Below are 18,305 nucleotides of genomic sequence, written 5' to 3'. Positions count from 1 at the left end.
CGGTAATATTCGTTGTTCGGTGTGCAGGAATTTGATAGGATGATGGTAGAGAGAAGATGTCATGTGATCTTCATTGAGGGCAATCTAAATGTCTTCCATTTTTGAGAGGGGATTATCATCAAGATAGCGGTTTTCTAAGACAAGGTTCGCCTTTGCCTTTGACCCAATCTGCGAAAGTAGGTACATCCATCTGCGTCTATTGTTAAAGAACTTCCATTACGCCAGTAGTGGAAATTAATGGAAGATCGAATGACTGTTTCTTTGGCGGGTTCGAGGAGCCTCTTGCACCGATCGATTGTCGCGTGCTAATGTAGTAATGGCGGCATTCATGGAGAAAAACTTGTAAGCTTCAAGTTGGACATGGAAAACGACAATGGGGGAAAAGTTCCGGTGTCTTCTCAGATCCCAGAGAATGATTCAGGAACAAAGTATACGATTCCGGGTATTTTGCACTTTATTCAACACGAATGGGCCAGATTTGAGATGGATCGAGCGCACTGGGATGTCGAGAAAGCAGAATTGCAGGTAAACTACAATCGACTTGCTAGTCCGTCTTCGGAACCTTTTAACAAAAATAGGTTCCTCGAACTTTCCTCTAGCCGTTCAAAGCGATCCTCGTTTCATCCTTGTGGCATTTCGGAGGAAAGAGTTGTGTAATTTTCGTTTGTAGTAAGGCAAGTTTAGAAAATGAGCTTCGATTCTCGCTTGTCGTGTCGGTGTTTTGATCCAATTTTCGGTTACTTCTGAAGCGTTCTTTCGTTATTTTCTCACCGAAAATGACTTCAACAAGCATCATTTCCATGTGCATTTTTCTTTGTATAGGATTTTGAGTATATAGTTTGTCTACAACCTACAATTTTTAGCAACTGATGTCTTTTCATCGCTCGATCGACGCCTGTAGGTGGAATCTTCAGATATTGGTCGACAGAGGAAATTTCGACAAAGTAGCAATTGACGCTACTTTCATTGGCTTTTAAACCCTTACCCATAGTGAAATAATCAAAATGTACTTTCAGAAGTTGTGGAATAATTTAAGGTTAATGATTATGAAAGCTTTTGTGTACATGTAATTTGTATTTTGAAATTTGACTGTTTCTTGATGGTCTCGAATGCTCTTTCGATAATTGAATTTCCCTTAGGTTGTTCGTTATTTTAAAAAACAGATTGATCGTATTTCCTGGACTGAAATTTGCTTGGACGTGTTCAAAATCAGCTTGAAAGTCTTCTTTCTGTTCTTGCGAGGGTGGTTTATTTCAAGTTGATTAACATTTTACAAAGGATCAAACTCCGCATATGTGTGCTGTCGGTGAATATTTATTTGGAAAAATTATCGATCTTGTTTGAAATAAATTCTCAGTAGTCATGTAATTATTATTTTGAAAATACTTCTCGTTTTAGGCATCACATTTTTGAAAAATTCAGACGTGACACAGGAAGACTTGTCTAAATTTTATTCAAATCTTATGCCCGACTGATATTTTAACGCGCTCCGATAAATAGCTCTTGTGATGCATATAGCTTTATCAATTTTGTTTACAAACAAGTGATCTAAAAACGCCACAATTCACAACATAATCAGATACTAATAATCAATGATATTTTGCGCAATACTTTGAGTCAATTTGACTTTTATTGTAAAGTGGGATTATTAGTAATAACATCTAAATAAATTATTTAGCATCACCCATGGTTCAAGATCAAAGTTTCTTGAATCTCTGATTAAAGAAGACCTGTTGCTGTCCAACAAAAAAATTCTTTCCATTCCAAAATGCATTTACATTTGAAAAAATGGCTTATCTCATTTGAAAGTTTGACAGTTTCTTTATTTACGCAAGATTAAAATGACAAGTATTTTAATCCTGGTTGTTTTTGTGGATTCATTATTGTTTGTATTTTTTTTTTTTTTTGCCTTTGTTTGTTTGAGTTTTTAATATCAATTTTATGTTTACTACTAGTGTTACCATGTTCAAGGATTTAATTTAAGCTTATTAATGACTAACTGATCTCAATGAAAATTGTTTACAATTTGTGTTTTTGAAAACTATTCCTGGTTCATTTTATCTTGTGCGTTTTGTTTTTGCATTTTTTTTGTTATGAAAAAAAGGTATGAAAAGTAAAAATCTAAAAAAAAACCTAAATGTTTTAAAGATAGAGATTTTATATGAATGGAGAAAATTTAGAGCACTTCTCAGGAGTTTTTTCAATTTAAAGATCTTAATCCTTTAATTCCTGCAATTGTTAAATGCACAACTTCTCTTATGGTGTAAGTGCATATTGAGTTTGTGTGAAGTTGAGGATAATGTACAAAATCATTAGCCAGAGTATTACTCTGAGGTCCATATAACCCAAAACTCTGACTTTATTGACAAGGAAGTAAAGACTGACAGCTTTAGCTTATTTGAAGAGGAATAACTTATTGTTGTGCAATGTTTTCGCAGGCTCGTATCGCATTTTTACAAGGAGAAAGAAAAGGACAAGAGAATCTTAAACATGATCTAATTAGGAGAATTAAAATGTTGGAATATGCTCTGAAACAAGAAAGGTAACAGTGTTTTTTTTTTATTCTCAGTTATGTGTATTTGAAACATATTTACCATTGTTGCCATCCATCCACCTATCTCTCTATCCATCCACCCACTCAGATTCCTAATCAATCTGTTCTTTTTTTTTTCCTTCCTTGCAGAGCAAAATATCACAGACTAAAATATGGAACAGAAGTGTCGCCAGAAAAGGTGTCCAAAGAAGAGGAAAATGCCAATCAGGAGGCTCACAGGGATGGTAGCACAAATAACACAAAACCAGTTGTAAATTGGCGACAGGGCCGACAGCTACTTAGACAGTAAGTTTTACTTTTGTTTTACTCTTTGATGCCTAAGATTGACTGGCATTTGATTTCTACTTACAGTATCACCTCTGAATCACACATTAATGTCAGGAGAATAAAAGAAATGAACACCAACTAAAGAAACTCTTGATTGTTAAACAAAGTCTCCTTGTCGGCACCTTAGGAAAAGTAAAGAGAACAGTATGGAGAATATGCACACTGATGTTGGGGTGTAAATGGTGAAGATAGGAAAATGATTGCTGATGAGTTTCTGTGATGGAACATGTAACTGACACTCCGTCACAGTCTGAAATACGTAAGGCACTATAAGATCTGTACGGCACTCCGGAATAACGACTGAATGAAAATTACAACTACGATGTTATATAGTGCATAAAGGCTAAAACAATAGACTAAACAAGGCTACACAATACTCAAAGGCGATTACATGAAACAACGCTGACAAACTTAATTTACATTTTGACAGCATGAAAAAATACAAACTAATAAATACAGAACTGTACTATTGAGAAGAGAACTATTTACACTAATTACAATTAATAAAGACAAACGACAGAACTGATAAAAAAAATTAACTCTCGTGACTACAGGACATGATAAAGTTTTTGAGTACAAAATCAAATAACGAAACAAGAGCTGAAGCATTTTACTCCATTATGGATTAAATCGTGATTGTAAAACTTGTTCGCAAGTTTAAAATAGTCACAGAACAATCTTAGCCCTTTATACCACAACATCAGTATGTATGTTCTCTGTACTATTTTCTTGACATTTCCTGTGGCACTGACAAGGAAGATTTAGTTAAAAGGTAAGAACCTCTTCAGTTGGTGATCATTATATGATAATATTATATTGGATTTTAGTATAATTTCAGAGCTAAGCAAAGAGTTTCTAGCAATCTGATTGGTTGAGCAGTTCCTTATATGACACTATATAAACCACTCCACGTGGTTTATATAAAATGTTAAAATAAAATGTTAATAAATGTCACTAAAATGTTATGATTTTAGAAATTTCTCTGTTGTTCAGCTCTGAAATTATACTAAAACAATTATTTGCCTCAGGTTCGGTGAATATTGTCGAATAATCCCTGAGACGAAGTTGAGGGGATTATTCGACGATATTCACCTCGCCTTTGGCGAATATTTGTTAACCCATTAAGGTCCAAAGCCCTCAGCCCAGACCACCCCTGAAAATCCAGACAAAATGGCTGTCCAATTAAAAAAAACCACATGGTCCAAACAAATTTACCATTTTATGTCTTGGTTTTACTCTTCAGCAGTGAAACTTTAAAACATGATTGCCAATACAATAAAGAATTACTTAAACTGCTTAAATACTGAAGATGTATGTTATGCTTTTTTAAAAAAAATATTAAAGTATGGACATCAAGTAAACAAAGTGACCATCGCTGCACTACCTACTATGTACAAGGAAATGAAAACATCTTAAAACCACAGTAAGTCTCAATTGCTGCTCTTAACTCAGCAGAAATGCAAACAAAAAGAATTAGTCAAAAACATTTTGCATTAAAACAGGCCATCTCACGGGTAAGAGAGTGAAATTCGTAAGTTTTCTTGCACAGATCAAATTTGAATTTACCGCCAGTGCTGACATCAGTGAACGTCACGAGGTAAAAAAAACTAGAAGTTACGAGTTAAGCCTACACAGACCTGGCAGTAAATCGTCTATGGAAGTATTGAAGAATGAAATAACTATCGATTGAATAGAACCCTTTCAGTTAGAGACTACGAACAAAGCTTAGATTATACCAAACAAAGAAAGTTGTTTTTATCTTTGACCAGTTCACGACTTGCAAAGTGAAGGCGAAATGAAATTGGGCTTTACGGCCTAATACAGCGCTCCAAAGAACGAAAAAAAAACAAGGTACAATTTAAGATCAAAGGTTAAGTGTTTTTTAAGAGTTAATTTCCTTCGTGCTATTTTGAAAAGCAGGAGAGTTCGCCACGCATTTGCTGACATAATGCAACGCCGCATTGCTCACAAGCATATGTTTCGAAGGCGCGTCTATCACTTTGCTTTCTCCCATCGTCGATGAAAAGATTAAGGAAATCTTTCGATGTTGCACCCTCGCCCAGATCTTTCGTTGGGCCATGAGGAAATTATGGTAAACTCTTCGATGTCAAATTCACTCAATGTGTTTGACCATTGAACCCCAAAGGCATATCTTCGTTGTCGCTATCTACTTCATCGTCTTCTTCTTCTTTGCTAGCAAAAATATGGACATCGGAGTTTGTTCCCCCTTAGCGCTTGCCGAAATCAAAGATCTACCCGATTTCTCCATCAACATCACGCAGATTTTGCTTGTAGCCTTCTCTGCCGTTCCTGTCGATTTTCAGCCACTTCGAGAGAGAAAAACCAGGAAAGATTTCTTCTTCTTCATCGGAAGAACGCGAAGTATCGTCAAATCCGCGAGAAGCCACGCTAAAATACTGAATGCTATTTTCAAAAATTCGCTAAAAATCACACACGAATCGCTGAATGAAAAACATAACATCAAATGAAAGGTTAATTTATGCAGGTCACGTTCAGTTATATTTCAATACCCAGGGGACTACGGTTTGTTAGCTACAGCCAATAAAAACGAGTCATATCTGACAGGGCGCATGAGGGCGCACTGGATTTTCAGAGGGGTTTTATTTCCGGGCGCATGAGGGCGCACTGGACGTTAATGGGTTAATTGTTATATTATACGGAGGTGGCATGGTTGAGTGGTTAGGGTGCTGGACTTGTAATCCAGTGGCCTGGGTTCAAGTCCTTCACCCTCTACTCACTGGATTTGTTCTCGGTTGCCCCAAGTTCAATTCTTCAGCTGCACTCTGTAAATAACCTACTGCTCTGCCTCCTGCCAGTAGGGATTTTCATGTATTTTATGTTTATCTAAAATCTTTGTTTGATTTATTTGAGGGCCACTGGGTCATCAGTTAATAAGTAGCTGTCACTCCCATCAAATAAAGTTCCTTTTTTTTTTTTTTTTGTCATTTCCTTTATTCTCATGACATTAATGTCAGTCTGCTTCAGGGGTGATATTGTAAGGAGAAATGAGATGTTTGTCATTCTTAAAGGTTTACAGGTTAATGCACTGTAGAATAAAGGGGTAAGTTAATAATAATAAATAATAAGTTAATAATAAATAATAAGTAACTAATAATAAATAAGTAAATAATAATAAATAATAAATAATAAGTTGATAATAATAAAGGTTAATGCACTGTAGAATAAAGGGGGTAAGTTGATAAAAATAAATAATAAGTTAATAATAATAAAGGTTAATGCACTGTAGAATAAAGGGGGTAACTTAATAATAATAAATAATAAGCGAATAATAATAAATAATAAGTTAATAATAAAGGTTAATGCACTATAGAATAAAGGGGGTAAGTTAATAATAATAAATAATAAGTTAATAATAATAAATAATAAGTTAATAATAATAAAGGTTAATGCACTGTAGAATAAAGGGGGTAAGTTGCTAAAGAAACTGTGGTGCTGCATCTTTGAGAGTAACAAGGTAATTTGGTTTTATCAACTGAGTTGAAATTGGCCACTGTAAAAAGTTTAAAAGCTGACGTTTCAAGTGTTAGCCCTTTGTCAGAGGGATGATTAAATGCACTGTAGGCTTTTTTCGATATATTAGAATTCCAACTTGGCTCTGAGGCGTGGTGGACTAAAACAAATGTGTCAAAAATCACATGGAGGTTGAGGAATGAATAATTAATTTCTTTCATTTTATTCCCCCAAGCCTCGGAGCCATGTTAGAATTTTGACATAATTAAAAATGGCCTGTTGAACAGATGGTAAAGCCAATCTGACAGATGGAACTTTTTCACAAATTGGTGATTATTTTACACTTTGTAATTTTTTATTGTATAACCACAGTTACCCTAGTCCCATATGGAAATAAAGGCAAAAATCTCTTCTAAGAGATCAAGGCATTATCAGCTGTTAATTATGGTAATTGTTTCATAGATACCTTCAAGAGGTTGGCTATACAGACACTATTTTGGATGTACGTTCCTCAAGAGTGAGATCTATACTTGGTCTGTCAGTAGCAGATGGTTCTGCACCAGATCATCCTCAGCCAAATGGTATTTCTAGTAAAAGCAGGGGAAATGAATATGCAGTAAATGAAGATCATCCACGATCTCCGAAACGAAATGAGGTCAGCATCATCAGAAATTTGCCAGTTGAGGAATCTGATGTTGCTTTGCCTGTAACTTCTGGGAAACGGTAAGAGATTATTATCACTATTATTATGACGTGAAACCTCTCTACATTTCTATTGGAAGCTTGCTGGTAATCACCCCATAAAATCAACCACCCATCACCGTTATTTCTTTTTATTAATGGGCTATTCCACATGAGACATGAAAATTTGACAGATTTTCAAATTCAAAATATGAGAGCCAAACTTACTTTTAATGAAAGCTTATACATAGTTCTATAAGAATCCAAAACTAGATTGGCAGTAGTGGCCATGCCCAGGTTGTGTGATGCCATTGTTTTTGAGGGTTTTTATTAACCGAATAAGCCATTTTACATACCAATATCTAAATTGCTATATCTCAAAGAAAATGATTGCCATGAATCAGATTTTGAGATCTTAACTACCCACTAGGATGAGCCTTTCAATGCCAAAAGAAAAAAATTCTCGAACATTTAATGCCTCAGACGTACAAAGACATAAAAAGTGTTGCGGACGTGACCTTCAGGGTATGATTCAGAGCAACATTTATTTAATTTCTATGTAGGTTCTCAACTGTTTCAGGTCTTATTTATGCTGCTCTTATTGTTAAGTATTATGATAATTTTGACACCCCAGCTTGCTCAAATTTGTCAACTATTTAAGAGATATTGGGTTGCGGACGTGACCGTTGCGGACATGACACATTTGTAAAAACCCAGAAAACCTCATAAAATTTTCAAACATGAGAAGATATGTTGATATCTAATGACAGCAAATGATAATTATAGACATATTATGATATATGTAAGGCTATCACTTTTTTACAACTTTCCAAAAATATATAAATGCCCTTTGATGTACAAAATGACCTAGATCATCAAAGTTTTTATATTTTATTTGTTATTTATTTCCCAATTTACAGATAAAAGCAATAAAACAGCATTTTTACTTCAGTGGCATTACTCTGAACGTTATTAGTGGTGAATGAAAAGCTCTTTCTTTAACATCCCCAAAATGTCACCTCCACAACAAATTTTGGTCACGTCCACAACACAACATTTTTATTCTTTATATATATTATTTGTTATTTATTTCCCAATTTACAGATAAAAGTAATAAAAATAGCATTTTTACTTCAGTGGCACATTACTCTGAACGTTATTAGGGGTGAATGAAAAGCTCTTTCCTGAACATCCCCAAAATGTCACGTCCGCAACAAATTTTGGTCACATCCACAACACAACATTTTTGTTAATAAATCCATGGTAAAAAGTAATTTCTATAATATCTTTTCAGATTTATGAAGCACAATTACTATTGCATTTAGTTAGTATATGCAGTTTTTTTAAAAGGTTTTCAATTCACAGGAAATTTGAAGTAACCAAAAGCAACTCAAATCAATGGTTGTTTTAGGAGTCACATCCGCAACACACTTTGAAAAATTATTTTCTCTGGATCTCTAAGAGATAGTCAAAATGTTTTCTGGCAAAATAAAAGGTACTTCAGGGGTAATTTTATGACATGACTCAATTCAATTCAAATAGTGTGGATCTGACTTTAGGAGACATTTAATACCCAAATTTTGCCTCTAAATGTCACGTCCGCAACGTGGAATTGACCTAAAACAGAATGGTGGTGCTCTCATTTCCTTTGTTCATTATCCTATCATTGTAGTATTAACAGGAATCCCTTTTAGCTTTACAGCTATTGTTAATGCTCAAAGAAGTAAATTTTACAGGGAAGGTAAATCTACAACAACAATGGCAGAAGCAACAAAAGTCATTCTTCCAACCAAAGGGATTCTGTGATCAGGGCAATACCAGGCGTTGTGATGGTCTCCTTTGTACCATTATGGTGATATTTGGAGCAAGCCAAAAACAGAGCTTAATGTTTTGGAAAAATACTTGTAAAGGAAATCCAAACTTTTATGGTTTTAGTGACTTTGTTGAAAGTTATGCGTAGGTGATGATGAAAAGATTTTCAGTACAGAAAATTGTATTTCAGACTTAACTCATGGTTGATAGAGGTTTTGAACTTTTTTGTTTTCTTCATAACAATCTGTTCGCCTTGTCAGTCATTAATTCAAGATACGGCAGAGAATATAATTTAGTTGGTGTGCAAATATGTCTTATTAACCAAGTGTGGGGGCCGTACTGGGAGAATATCGGCACGAGGTCTTGACAGTACAGATCAAGCGCAGCGAGGTCCATACAAAAAAGACAGAGGGCTGACATTCTTCCAGTATGGTCCCAAGCAAGCTTGGTTAATAAGAGATTTATTACACGACTGAAGTTCAAAGGGACAGAAGTGCAGTATCATTCGGGACCATTCGGGACAGTGCCTGGTCCAATACTGAGAGAATATTGACCGGCAATAGAGCGTTTTGATTGGTTGATTTTAGTTATTAGCCCTCTGACTTCCCAAGTCGTGTAATAAAACCTGATATTCAACACCATGTTTTGGGAGGTTAATTACCAAGATAAACTGACAAAATGTTTTCTGGACTAATTTTTTGCAACAGTGCTCTAGTGCGACCTGTGGTGAACTCAAGAGCACCTATTGATGATGAACTTGAGACAGAAGCTGCTGTACTTGCCAACTTTGACTTTTTGCAAAATGATGTGGAAGATGAGGAAGATAACGATGATGAACTAGATGATGGAGGGAGTGCAGATGATGAATCTGATGACAGAGATGACATGAGATTGGGACGGAGGATGGGCAAGAGAGCTAAACCAGGTGTGGTTTCTCTTCCTTTGAACAACATGGGCACTCCTAGGTGATTCTGTTTCATGCTTCCATCAGTCATCATAACAGCCATTGAAAAGCAGAAGCAATCAAAATGGATTCCTAATAATAATACAACTTAACATCTTTAACCAACGTTTTCTGAGTCTTGCGTAGACTAAGTACATTAGACTAAGTACGTTGGACCATATAGAGCCTTTAAATACTTATATTTAGTAACAATATACAGTTGTATAATAGTGAACTGTTCAGGGTTGTTGCTAAGCGCCAGCAGCCGGTGAAATTCACCCGCTGAGAAAGAGGCAGCCGCCAGCTGAATTTTGGCTAGTAATTGCTCGACAGACAAGGTTTGATTTTTTTTATGGTTTAATGGAAAAATATAAACCTTGCTGTCTGGAAACAAAAAGGCAAAATTAAATACCAAACTACATCTAAACCACATAATTATGAAAGATGAAATGAAGTGTTGCTTTGAATTCACTGGTCCTAACACATCTATAGTGTCTCTCTCTGTTTGGGATTGCCATTTTGTAAACTCGAAGCTTGGTAGCCCCACAGACGAGACTGACAGACGAGGTGTTGCAAACGAATAGACACAGCAGGTTGAATGGCTTCCACAACAAGCAGGCCATTTTCTTAGTTATAACCGTGACTGTTGTTGTTGTTCCTCTGAAGATTTGAGTAAAGATGCAGTTGATGAAATGCTCACCGTAGATGATGAAACAGCTGATGCACTGGCTGAGTTTGATTTTGTGATGGGTGAAGACTCTGGTTCAGAGACTGATGTAACGGTGATTGAGGTGGACAATAACGCTGCAGTGCTTGATAATATGGATATTGCTATGCATGAGGAAAGTGAATATCCTCCCTCTCAAGGTGAGAATTGTACATGATTTATGATTTATAAGATTTGCCGACAGGCAGGGACACTGCAACAGCTTGCGCCAATCACTGTGGGCCCAGTAAACCTACCCATTCCACCCAGGGGAGGACATCCATCACACAGTAATATTGTGTGTGGGAAATTAACGTCTCCTACATGATTGTGTCTGCAAACTAAACTGCATTTTGCAGCAGTTCTGAAAAGGCATATTATTAGGCAGAAATATTAGGGAAACATATTAGTAATCAAGTTAGTAATAGTAATCAAAGTTTAATGTCTTTACGTGGGGCATGGTTACCCATATTGCCCGAGCCAGAAGCTCATGTATGAAACGCAAGACAACAACCCACCCATCCCACCCCAGGGGAGGACATCCATCATGCAATCTCATGCGTGGGAAATTAATGTCTCCTACCCCTAACCCTGCAGGAGACGGGACCTCCATTTATTCACCCCTATCCGAGAAGACTAGAATATCTACACCATTTCTTGATGTTATAGAAAGGCAGCATATTCTTCTCAATTATTTTAAGACCTTGAGTGTTGGTCTGGCTGGGGCTCAAAACCTCGACCTCCCGCACATCAGTCCAGCGCTCTATCCATTGAGCTAACCGGGAGGCGGTTAGCTCATTATGATCTTTAGCCCAGAGAATAAGAGTTTGATTTCATACATTTTCTTTAAGTATAGTTTGTGTTTCCAGCTCTGTGTTTTGTATAGAGTGATGGTTTAAAAATTGTGTAATTTTTCAAAAATAAAGTCACTGGCAGTTACTGATCTGCTTTGTTTCTGAACAAGGTTGAATATACCATGACAAGAAACTTTCAACTAACAATTTACTTGCCTTCATTTAAAACTATTTAATTTCCCAAAACTAAATTTTTCATTTGTAATTTTTTTTTTTTTTTTTTTTACAGATGCAAGAGATGGGTCTGAAGCACAGGTTTGTGTTGTTCCACTGCATTTTTTTAGTCATAGCTTTTAGCTTTGCAAATAATAATAATAACAATCTTTTATTAGGAAGCTCCATCACAATAGTGGTTTACTTAGAGGTCCTAAATACTAGATGTGTATTATATAAAAATACAATTAAAATATAGAAATTTGAGCTAAAATCGAAATATAAAAATGATTACAACATATACACTGCAAAAATTAATTTAAAAAAATACTTAATTATAAAACACTTGATCAGCAGGGATTTGCTAAAGCAAAGGCATAGAAAAAACCAGGAAAGATTTATTACTCGACGTTTCGGGGTCATCGTGACTCCATTATCAAGAGACTAGTTTAAAAACATGCAAATAAGGAAAGGTACAAGAATAGCATAAATTAGACTGAACGGCTTAAACAAACACCTTGGCGCGGATGGAATCCGTTTGCACGTTCAGTGTTGGCTTACGCATGCGAATATACAACATTTCATTAACAAGGCAATCAAATTTGCCGTTACATTTCGTGATGACGTTGAATTGCTCGATCAAGCGTTCAGGCATTTCACTATTGTGCTGGAGGTGGTAGTGTTTGTAGATAGAAGATGATTTCCTTGTGTGCCCTTCTACGCGCTCGTGTAAGTGACCACGAGTATAGCCCACATACCCTGCATCACACAGGTTACATTTAAATTCATAAACGACACATTGTTGGTTAACAATAGGGGGCTTAATTTCGTGTTGCTTAAGCTGTTGATCGAGCTTAGGGCTAACGAACACTGGTTGGACAGTCACGCTTAACTTCGAGCTTAGATCGCCAGAGCTTCGAACTCACACCTACTTTCGCCAAGATCGACAAAGATAGGCGTTCTAAGTGGAAGAAATCATCTGCTTCCTTTACAAAGAACGTGATCGCGGAGGAGCTCAGAGTAAGAATCCATGAGAGTATGGTACTTCGTGAGGAAATCAATGGCATCTATGATGAAATCCGCCAGACCTGTTCACTATTCCGCTATATGTGCATCTTACGAACCATCACTATGCTTCGGAATAAACTTCAACTTGAAGTTACGAACACTCACACTCGAAAGATCTCAAGGCTTCTCTACAGAGAAACTGACGTCGACGAACACATCCTGAATATTTCCTCTTACCAACTATCGTTCTTCCAAAAATTGGTTCTCTGTCGTGGCCTGAAATTTGCGATCCCACAAAGAGTGTCTCCAGTTGAGATCAAGGCAAGCTTCGAGAAAGCATATTGGAACCTTGAACGGCATCTACCAAACGAGAATTTACGCGAACTAGCAGCCGCATCCTTACGATCTGTTGCGCTAGAGTATATTAATAAGAGTAGCCCAAAACCTCCTAAAGCCCTCTTGCAAGCTATTGAAGATCTGAAAAAACGCGATGACATCGTTGTCACAAAACCGGATAAAGGGTCTGGTTTTGTTGTTATGGATAAATCAGAATATCTTCGCCTACTATCCGAAGCGTCAATAAACGATACCAGCAAATTCCGATTCGTCGACTCGGAGAGACCTAGAACCAGAGGACGACCTCCTAAGTATTACCACCCTCTCCTTCAGAAAGAAAGGGAGTTGGAAACTCTCGTTCGAAAGATTCTACCGAAATCCATTGCTGACGCTCTCCGCCCGAAAGGGTCCAGACTCGCACACTTGTATGGCTTGCCGAAGACACATAAAGAACAGTTGGCCGTGCGGCCAATACTCTCTGCTACTAACACCTACAATTACTCGCTAGCGAAATGGCTTGACGACAAATTGAAACCCCTGTCGTGCAACCAATATACAGTGACAGACACATTCCGCTTTGCTGATGAAGTACGAGGCTTCGAGATCAGGAACGGTGAAATTTTAGTTTCCTATGACGTCATCTCATTGTTTACAAATGTACCATTGGAGGAAACAATACAGATCTTAGCTGAAAAAGCCTTTGCCCAGGATTGGTTCAACGAGACGCACAGCTTGAACATCTCTAAAGCGGACCTAATCGACCTCCTCCGAGCAGCTACGAAAAACCAGCTTTTCCAGTTTGACGGTGCTTTATATGAGCAGACAGATGGAGTCGCTATGGGTTCTCCCCTTGGACCGTTGCTGGCTAACGTCTTCATGTGCTCGATTGAGGAAAACCTCGAACGACACGGTCAACTTCCGCGCTATTACCGGAGGTACGTCGATGACACCCTGACCGTAATGCCTGATAGGGTGACCGCTGGCCAGTTTCTAGACACCCTTAACTCTACCCATCCCTCCCTCCAGTTTACCATGGAAGTCGAACGGGAAGGAACCCTTCCCTTTCTAGGAATTGAACTGCTTAACCGTGCACCAAAGATTGAGAGTAAGGTCTACATCAAAAGAACCAACACGGGTCTCCTTCTGCATTTCCAGAGTCATGTTGACATTAAGTACAAGCGCAGCCTAGTTAACACCATGGTGGATCGCGCTTATCGATTATCTTCTAACTGGTCTTTCTTCTCCGAGGAATGTGACCGCCTTAGAGGGGTTTTTCATAACTTGAAATACCCAAAGCCACTGGTTGAAACTACAATCAAGCGGTTCGTTGAGAGAAGGATTTCATCTGCAGAACCCTGTCCATCACCAGACGTACCATCGGAGACTGTGAGATTAGTGTTACCCTTCAAGGACCAGTCGTCAGCTAATCATGTTAAACAACAACTGAACAGTCTAAGCTCGAAGTTAAGCGTGACTGTCCAACCAGTGTTCGTTAGCCCTAAGCTCGATCAACAGCTTAAGCAACACGAAATTAAGCCCCCTATTGTTAACCAACAATGTGTCGTTTATGAATTTAAATGTAACCTGTGTGATGCAGGGTATGTGGGCTATACTCGTGGTCACTTACACGAGCGCGTAGAAGGGCACACAAGGAAATCATCTTCTATCTACAAACACTACCACCTCCAGCACAATAGTGAAATGCCTGAACGCTTGATCGAGCAATTCAACGTCATCACGAAATGTAACGGCAAATTTGATTGCCTTGTTAATGAAATGTTGTATATTCGCATGCGTAAGCCAACACTGAACGTGCAAACGGATTCCATCCGCGCCAAGGTGTTTGTTTAAGCCGTTCAGTCTAATTTATGCTATTCTTGTACCTTTCCTTATTTGCATGTTTTTAAACTAGTCTCTTGATAATGGAGTCACGATGACCCCGAAACGTCGAGTAATAAATCTTTCCTGGTTTTTTTTTAATTATAAAAAGCAGAAAAAGGACACTTCTTAAAAATTGGCAAACTTACTGAGTTTCTTACAGTTAACTGTTAATTCAAGACTCTGTCTACAAGTTCAGGGCTCGACACTAACAGTAACCAACTAGCCACAGACTAGTAGGAATACAGTCTTCGCAAGTGGTTTTCAATTTCCATTCGCCAGTTTGGCTAGCAAAATAACTGAAATTGATGTAACATCTAAGTTATCACTAGCTACTTGACTAGTAAGTTAAAAAGTGAGTGTCGAGCCTTGAAGTCAATGAGGATCTTTTTGTTGGTACATTTAGATGCTGTCATGTGTGGTCTATTTTACGCAGTTAAAAATTACTCCTTAATTACTATACTTCTATCAAAAAGTGTGCATTTTTCCTTTAAGAAGTGTTCACTGACCTGAAGTCATGTTGCCCATAAACAAGTCATTGGCACAAACACTAGCCTACCACAACTGTATTGCAGTTATTCACAAGATAGAGAAGATGAAATATTTTAAAAGATGTACTATATTTTCATGAATTGTCACACAAGAAGTCTAAGTGGTGAAAGCTTCTCATTGTATTTCTGCATTTTTTTTTTTTTTAAGTGCTCTTTCGAATGTGCTTTACTATGGTATTTACAGTAGCTGGTTTTCTCTTGCATTCTAGAATGAGTGGGGTGTTGATTCTAACTTGCTGGCCAAGTTGAAAGAACAGTATAAGAAAGAAAGAAAGACCAAAAAGAGTCAAAAGAGTAAGTAAAAAAGTTCTTTAGACATTATTTATTATTGAAACATGTATAATCATCATATTGCCTGTTGATAATAGATGCTTTTTTTTTTTAGTTTGTATCAAATTTTTATTCCATTGTTTCTGCAGGACCACCAAGGTCAGCATTACAAGCCATGCTGGCAAACCTGGAGGGAGAGGATGAAATGCCCCAGCCAGCACCTTCACCTGCTATTATTAATGTCCCTCCACCAGTCAGACTGAGTGGAACTCGTGCCACATCTGAGATCCCACCTATTGCAAGCGTTTCTCTACCTGGGAATTCAAGTGCAGTGGGGAAGCCTGCGGTGACCGCACCCATGGCCACTGCAGACGAACCATTTGAGAGTGCTCTGGGTCTTGGTGAATTGGCAAGTTTAACTGTCACTAATGAGGCAGAAGCTCTCTCATATGAGGTGAGTGAATAACACACCTGTGTCAATGGATGTTTGGCTCAAAATTCAAGGTTTTGTCACACCTTAAATTGCTGAGAAGGAGCTACATAGAAAACAAAACGATTTAGAGAAGCCATTACACATATACTGTCAAGACCATGCATTGGCAACATCATTTAGAAAAACACAAAGCTGGGTCTGTATCATGATTATTACTGTTTACCGTTATTACTATCATTGTTATTATTATTGAATTTTTTGTTAAAATTCACCATCTCTAGACAACAAATGACATGCATTTCTTCAAGTTATCTTTGGTTTCCAATATCATAATGGTACAAATATGTTTTTTTATATTTAGCCAAACACAAAGGAAGAGTTCAGGAAAACATGGAGCCCAAAGTTCGCATTAAGAAGGTATTTCTATTTGTTGGGTTTTTTTGCTCCTAGGAAAATGATTTTTTAAATTGGCTGTGGGGAGGGGGGAAGTTGGAAACAACCTATGACTAACTTCAATCAAAGTGAAAATGACTTGAGACACTTTTTTTGTTCTGATTTGTTTTTAGTTTTTGTTGTTCTTCTCCTCTTGGTCACTTCTTGGACTGTCCATACTTTAGCACAGTAAATGATTTACTCTGTTTTTGTCTGTTTATTTTGTAGTCACTTTGATAGCATCAGGTCCTTGTACTTTCATCCGACTGAGTCAGCTCTTATCACAGCCTCAGAAGATCATTCACTTAAATTATGGAATCTTCAGAAAACTGTTCCTCAGAAAAAGTAAGTGTAGTTCTACTCGTAACATCAGTAATAAGAAACCACAGACAGAAGCAGACCTTGACAAGTCAATCTTTGGCGTTCACAATTGACAAGAATAAAAACTAAAAGGAAAAGTAGTGATATAGGACCATTATGGCTGGTTGTTGGACAACAGTTTTATTCATGTTATTATTTGTTTTTTTTTTACAGGAGCAATGTGTTAGATGTAGAACCAATTTATACGTTCAGGGGTCACAGGTCGGTTCTGTTGATAGAATCATTAATTCTTCTTCCGGTTTGCCATGCATTTCTTTGAAAGTCAGTTCTGAGAATTTGATTTTAAATCAAACAATGTCTCGATAGGCCATTTTACAGTTGTGTGCTTAGTTGCCAAGCCTTTGATTCAGAGTGAGGCTGAAGGTGACCTTGTTGTGATAGAGACCTGTGTCTACTTTGCATGATAACAAAGTGATTTACATTTGAAAGGCAGCAAGGTTTGTATCATAACAAGATCAACCCTGGCCTCACTCCCATTCAAAGGCTTGGCAACCAAGCACACAACTGTAAAATGGACTATTCTCCTAACGTGTCCGCTTGCGAGTGCAAAGAGGTTTTGCACAGCAGCCATGTTGGATGGCAGGAACAATGAAAATATTTTGCATAAGAAAGAAATTTTTTCCCAGGGGTAAAATAATCTATTGTTCCTGCCATCCAACATGGCTGCTGTGCAAACCTCTATTGATTTGGTAGGGAGAAACCTGTTCTTGGTAACATCTGGGAGAGATAGGCCTTAGGTATGGTGTACTCCAGCGATATTGTCAGTAATAAACGATCAATCGTTGTCTGGTTTTCTTTTTCAGCGCTCCTGTGCTCTCAGTTGTGATAAACTCCACAAGTGAGATGTGTTTCAGCGGCAGCGCTGATTCAACCATCATCTGTTGGAGTATCCCGTCTCTCGACATCGACCCTTACGGCCCTTACAGTAAGTTTCTAAAATTGTAAGAGTAATTTTAAACTGATTATTCGGAGGTGATTGCTCAAGAAAATTCGCGCCGCTCTCTCCACCTATCAGATGCAAGGTAAAATCAATCGTGAGTTGGTCATTAGCATTTTGCCGCGCTTTAGCCAGTTTGTCTGCGTTGTCAGTAAGATGGAAAGGCGGTCATATTGTTTCGTCAGATTGCAAGCAAGGCTAGGAAGTATTCGGTTTAAATTTACTAGGTGTTCCTCGATGCTCTCTCCAATCTGCGTGCAAATTTTTAACGTGGAGTCGATTCACATTACTGAACCTGGAAACCGATAAATTAAGCATTCATTTCTACTGAAAAGCTTGGAAATGGCTACTGTACAAATTTTCTCGATAGTATTTCCATAATTGTATGATTTCTCCCTAGAACTCATTGTAAAATTAGTTGGCTGCAGATGGCAGCTTAGCCGGAAGTTTTGGCCTGCAAACGCTTGTTATTGACAGCTCTGGAAAGATATCAGGTTTTCGTTTGCCTAACTATCGTAACAAATGTTTAACAAGCATCTTAAATCAACCTTTTTATT

At 37.6% G+C, this 18,305-nt stretch overlaps 2 protein-coding genes across 3 annotated transcripts in view; both read left to right on the top strand.

The window, feature by feature from the left end:
* Positions 1-63: 63 nt before the first annotated feature.
* The window catches only part of LOC111337815 (striatin), a 28,310-nt gene continuing 10,068 nt past the window's right edge, over positions 64-18,305 (top strand). The window contains exons 1-13 of the mRNA XM_022944183.2: positions 64-525; positions 2,439-2,542; positions 2,684-2,839; positions 6,836-7,096; positions 9,574-9,791; positions 10,476-10,676; positions 11,599-11,624; positions 15,505-15,589; positions 15,715-16,019; positions 16,360-16,415; positions 16,659-16,775; positions 16,965-17,012; positions 17,615-17,736. Coding sequence (XP_022799918.2) covers positions 361-525; positions 2,439-2,542; positions 2,684-2,839; positions 6,836-7,096; positions 9,574-9,791; positions 10,476-10,676; positions 11,599-11,624; positions 15,505-15,589; positions 15,715-16,019; positions 16,360-16,415; positions 16,659-16,775; positions 16,965-17,012; positions 17,615-17,736 — 1,864 coding nt within the window. The 5' untranslated portion in view covers positions 64-360. The remainder of the gene's footprint in view (positions 526-2,438; positions 2,543-2,683; positions 2,840-6,835; positions 7,097-9,573; positions 9,792-10,475; positions 10,677-11,598; positions 11,625-15,504; positions 15,590-15,714; positions 16,020-16,359; positions 16,416-16,658; positions 16,776-16,964; positions 17,013-17,614; positions 17,737-18,305) is intronic.
* On the top strand, positions 11,665-14,997 carry LOC111336858 (uncharacterized). 2 transcript variants are annotated; one of them, XM_088762472.1, is made up of 2 exons: positions 11,665-12,101; positions 13,096-14,871. In XM_088762472.1, exons 1-2 carry the CDS (start codon positions 12,050-12,052, stop codon positions 14,715-14,717), a joined length of 1,674 nt encoding a protein of 557 aa, XP_088618598.1. In that variant the 5' UTR covers positions 11,665-12,049; the 3' UTR covers positions 14,718-14,871. The 2 variants fall into 2 exon arrangements, with proteins under 2 accessions (XP_088618598.1, XP_022798763.2); XM_022943028.2 differs by lacking the exon at positions 11,665-12,101 and having other exon boundaries at positions 12,593-14,997.

Source organism: Stylophora pistillata, chromosome 6 (genome assembly GCF_964205215.1).
Source record: "Stylophora pistillata chromosome 6, jaStyPist1.2, whole genome shotgun sequence".
In the NCBI taxonomy this organism is placed as follows: domain Eukaryota; kingdom Metazoa; phylum Cnidaria; class Anthozoa; order Scleractinia; family Pocilloporidae; genus Stylophora; species Stylophora pistillata.
This window is presented reverse-complemented; position numbering and strand designations above follow the sequence as displayed.

What these genes read in the sequence shown, in the direction of transcription:
- LOC111336858 (XM_022943028.2), top strand. Translation starts at nt 12,630, where the DNA reads ATGTGCATCTTACGAACCATCACTATGCTTCGGAATAAACTTCAACTT.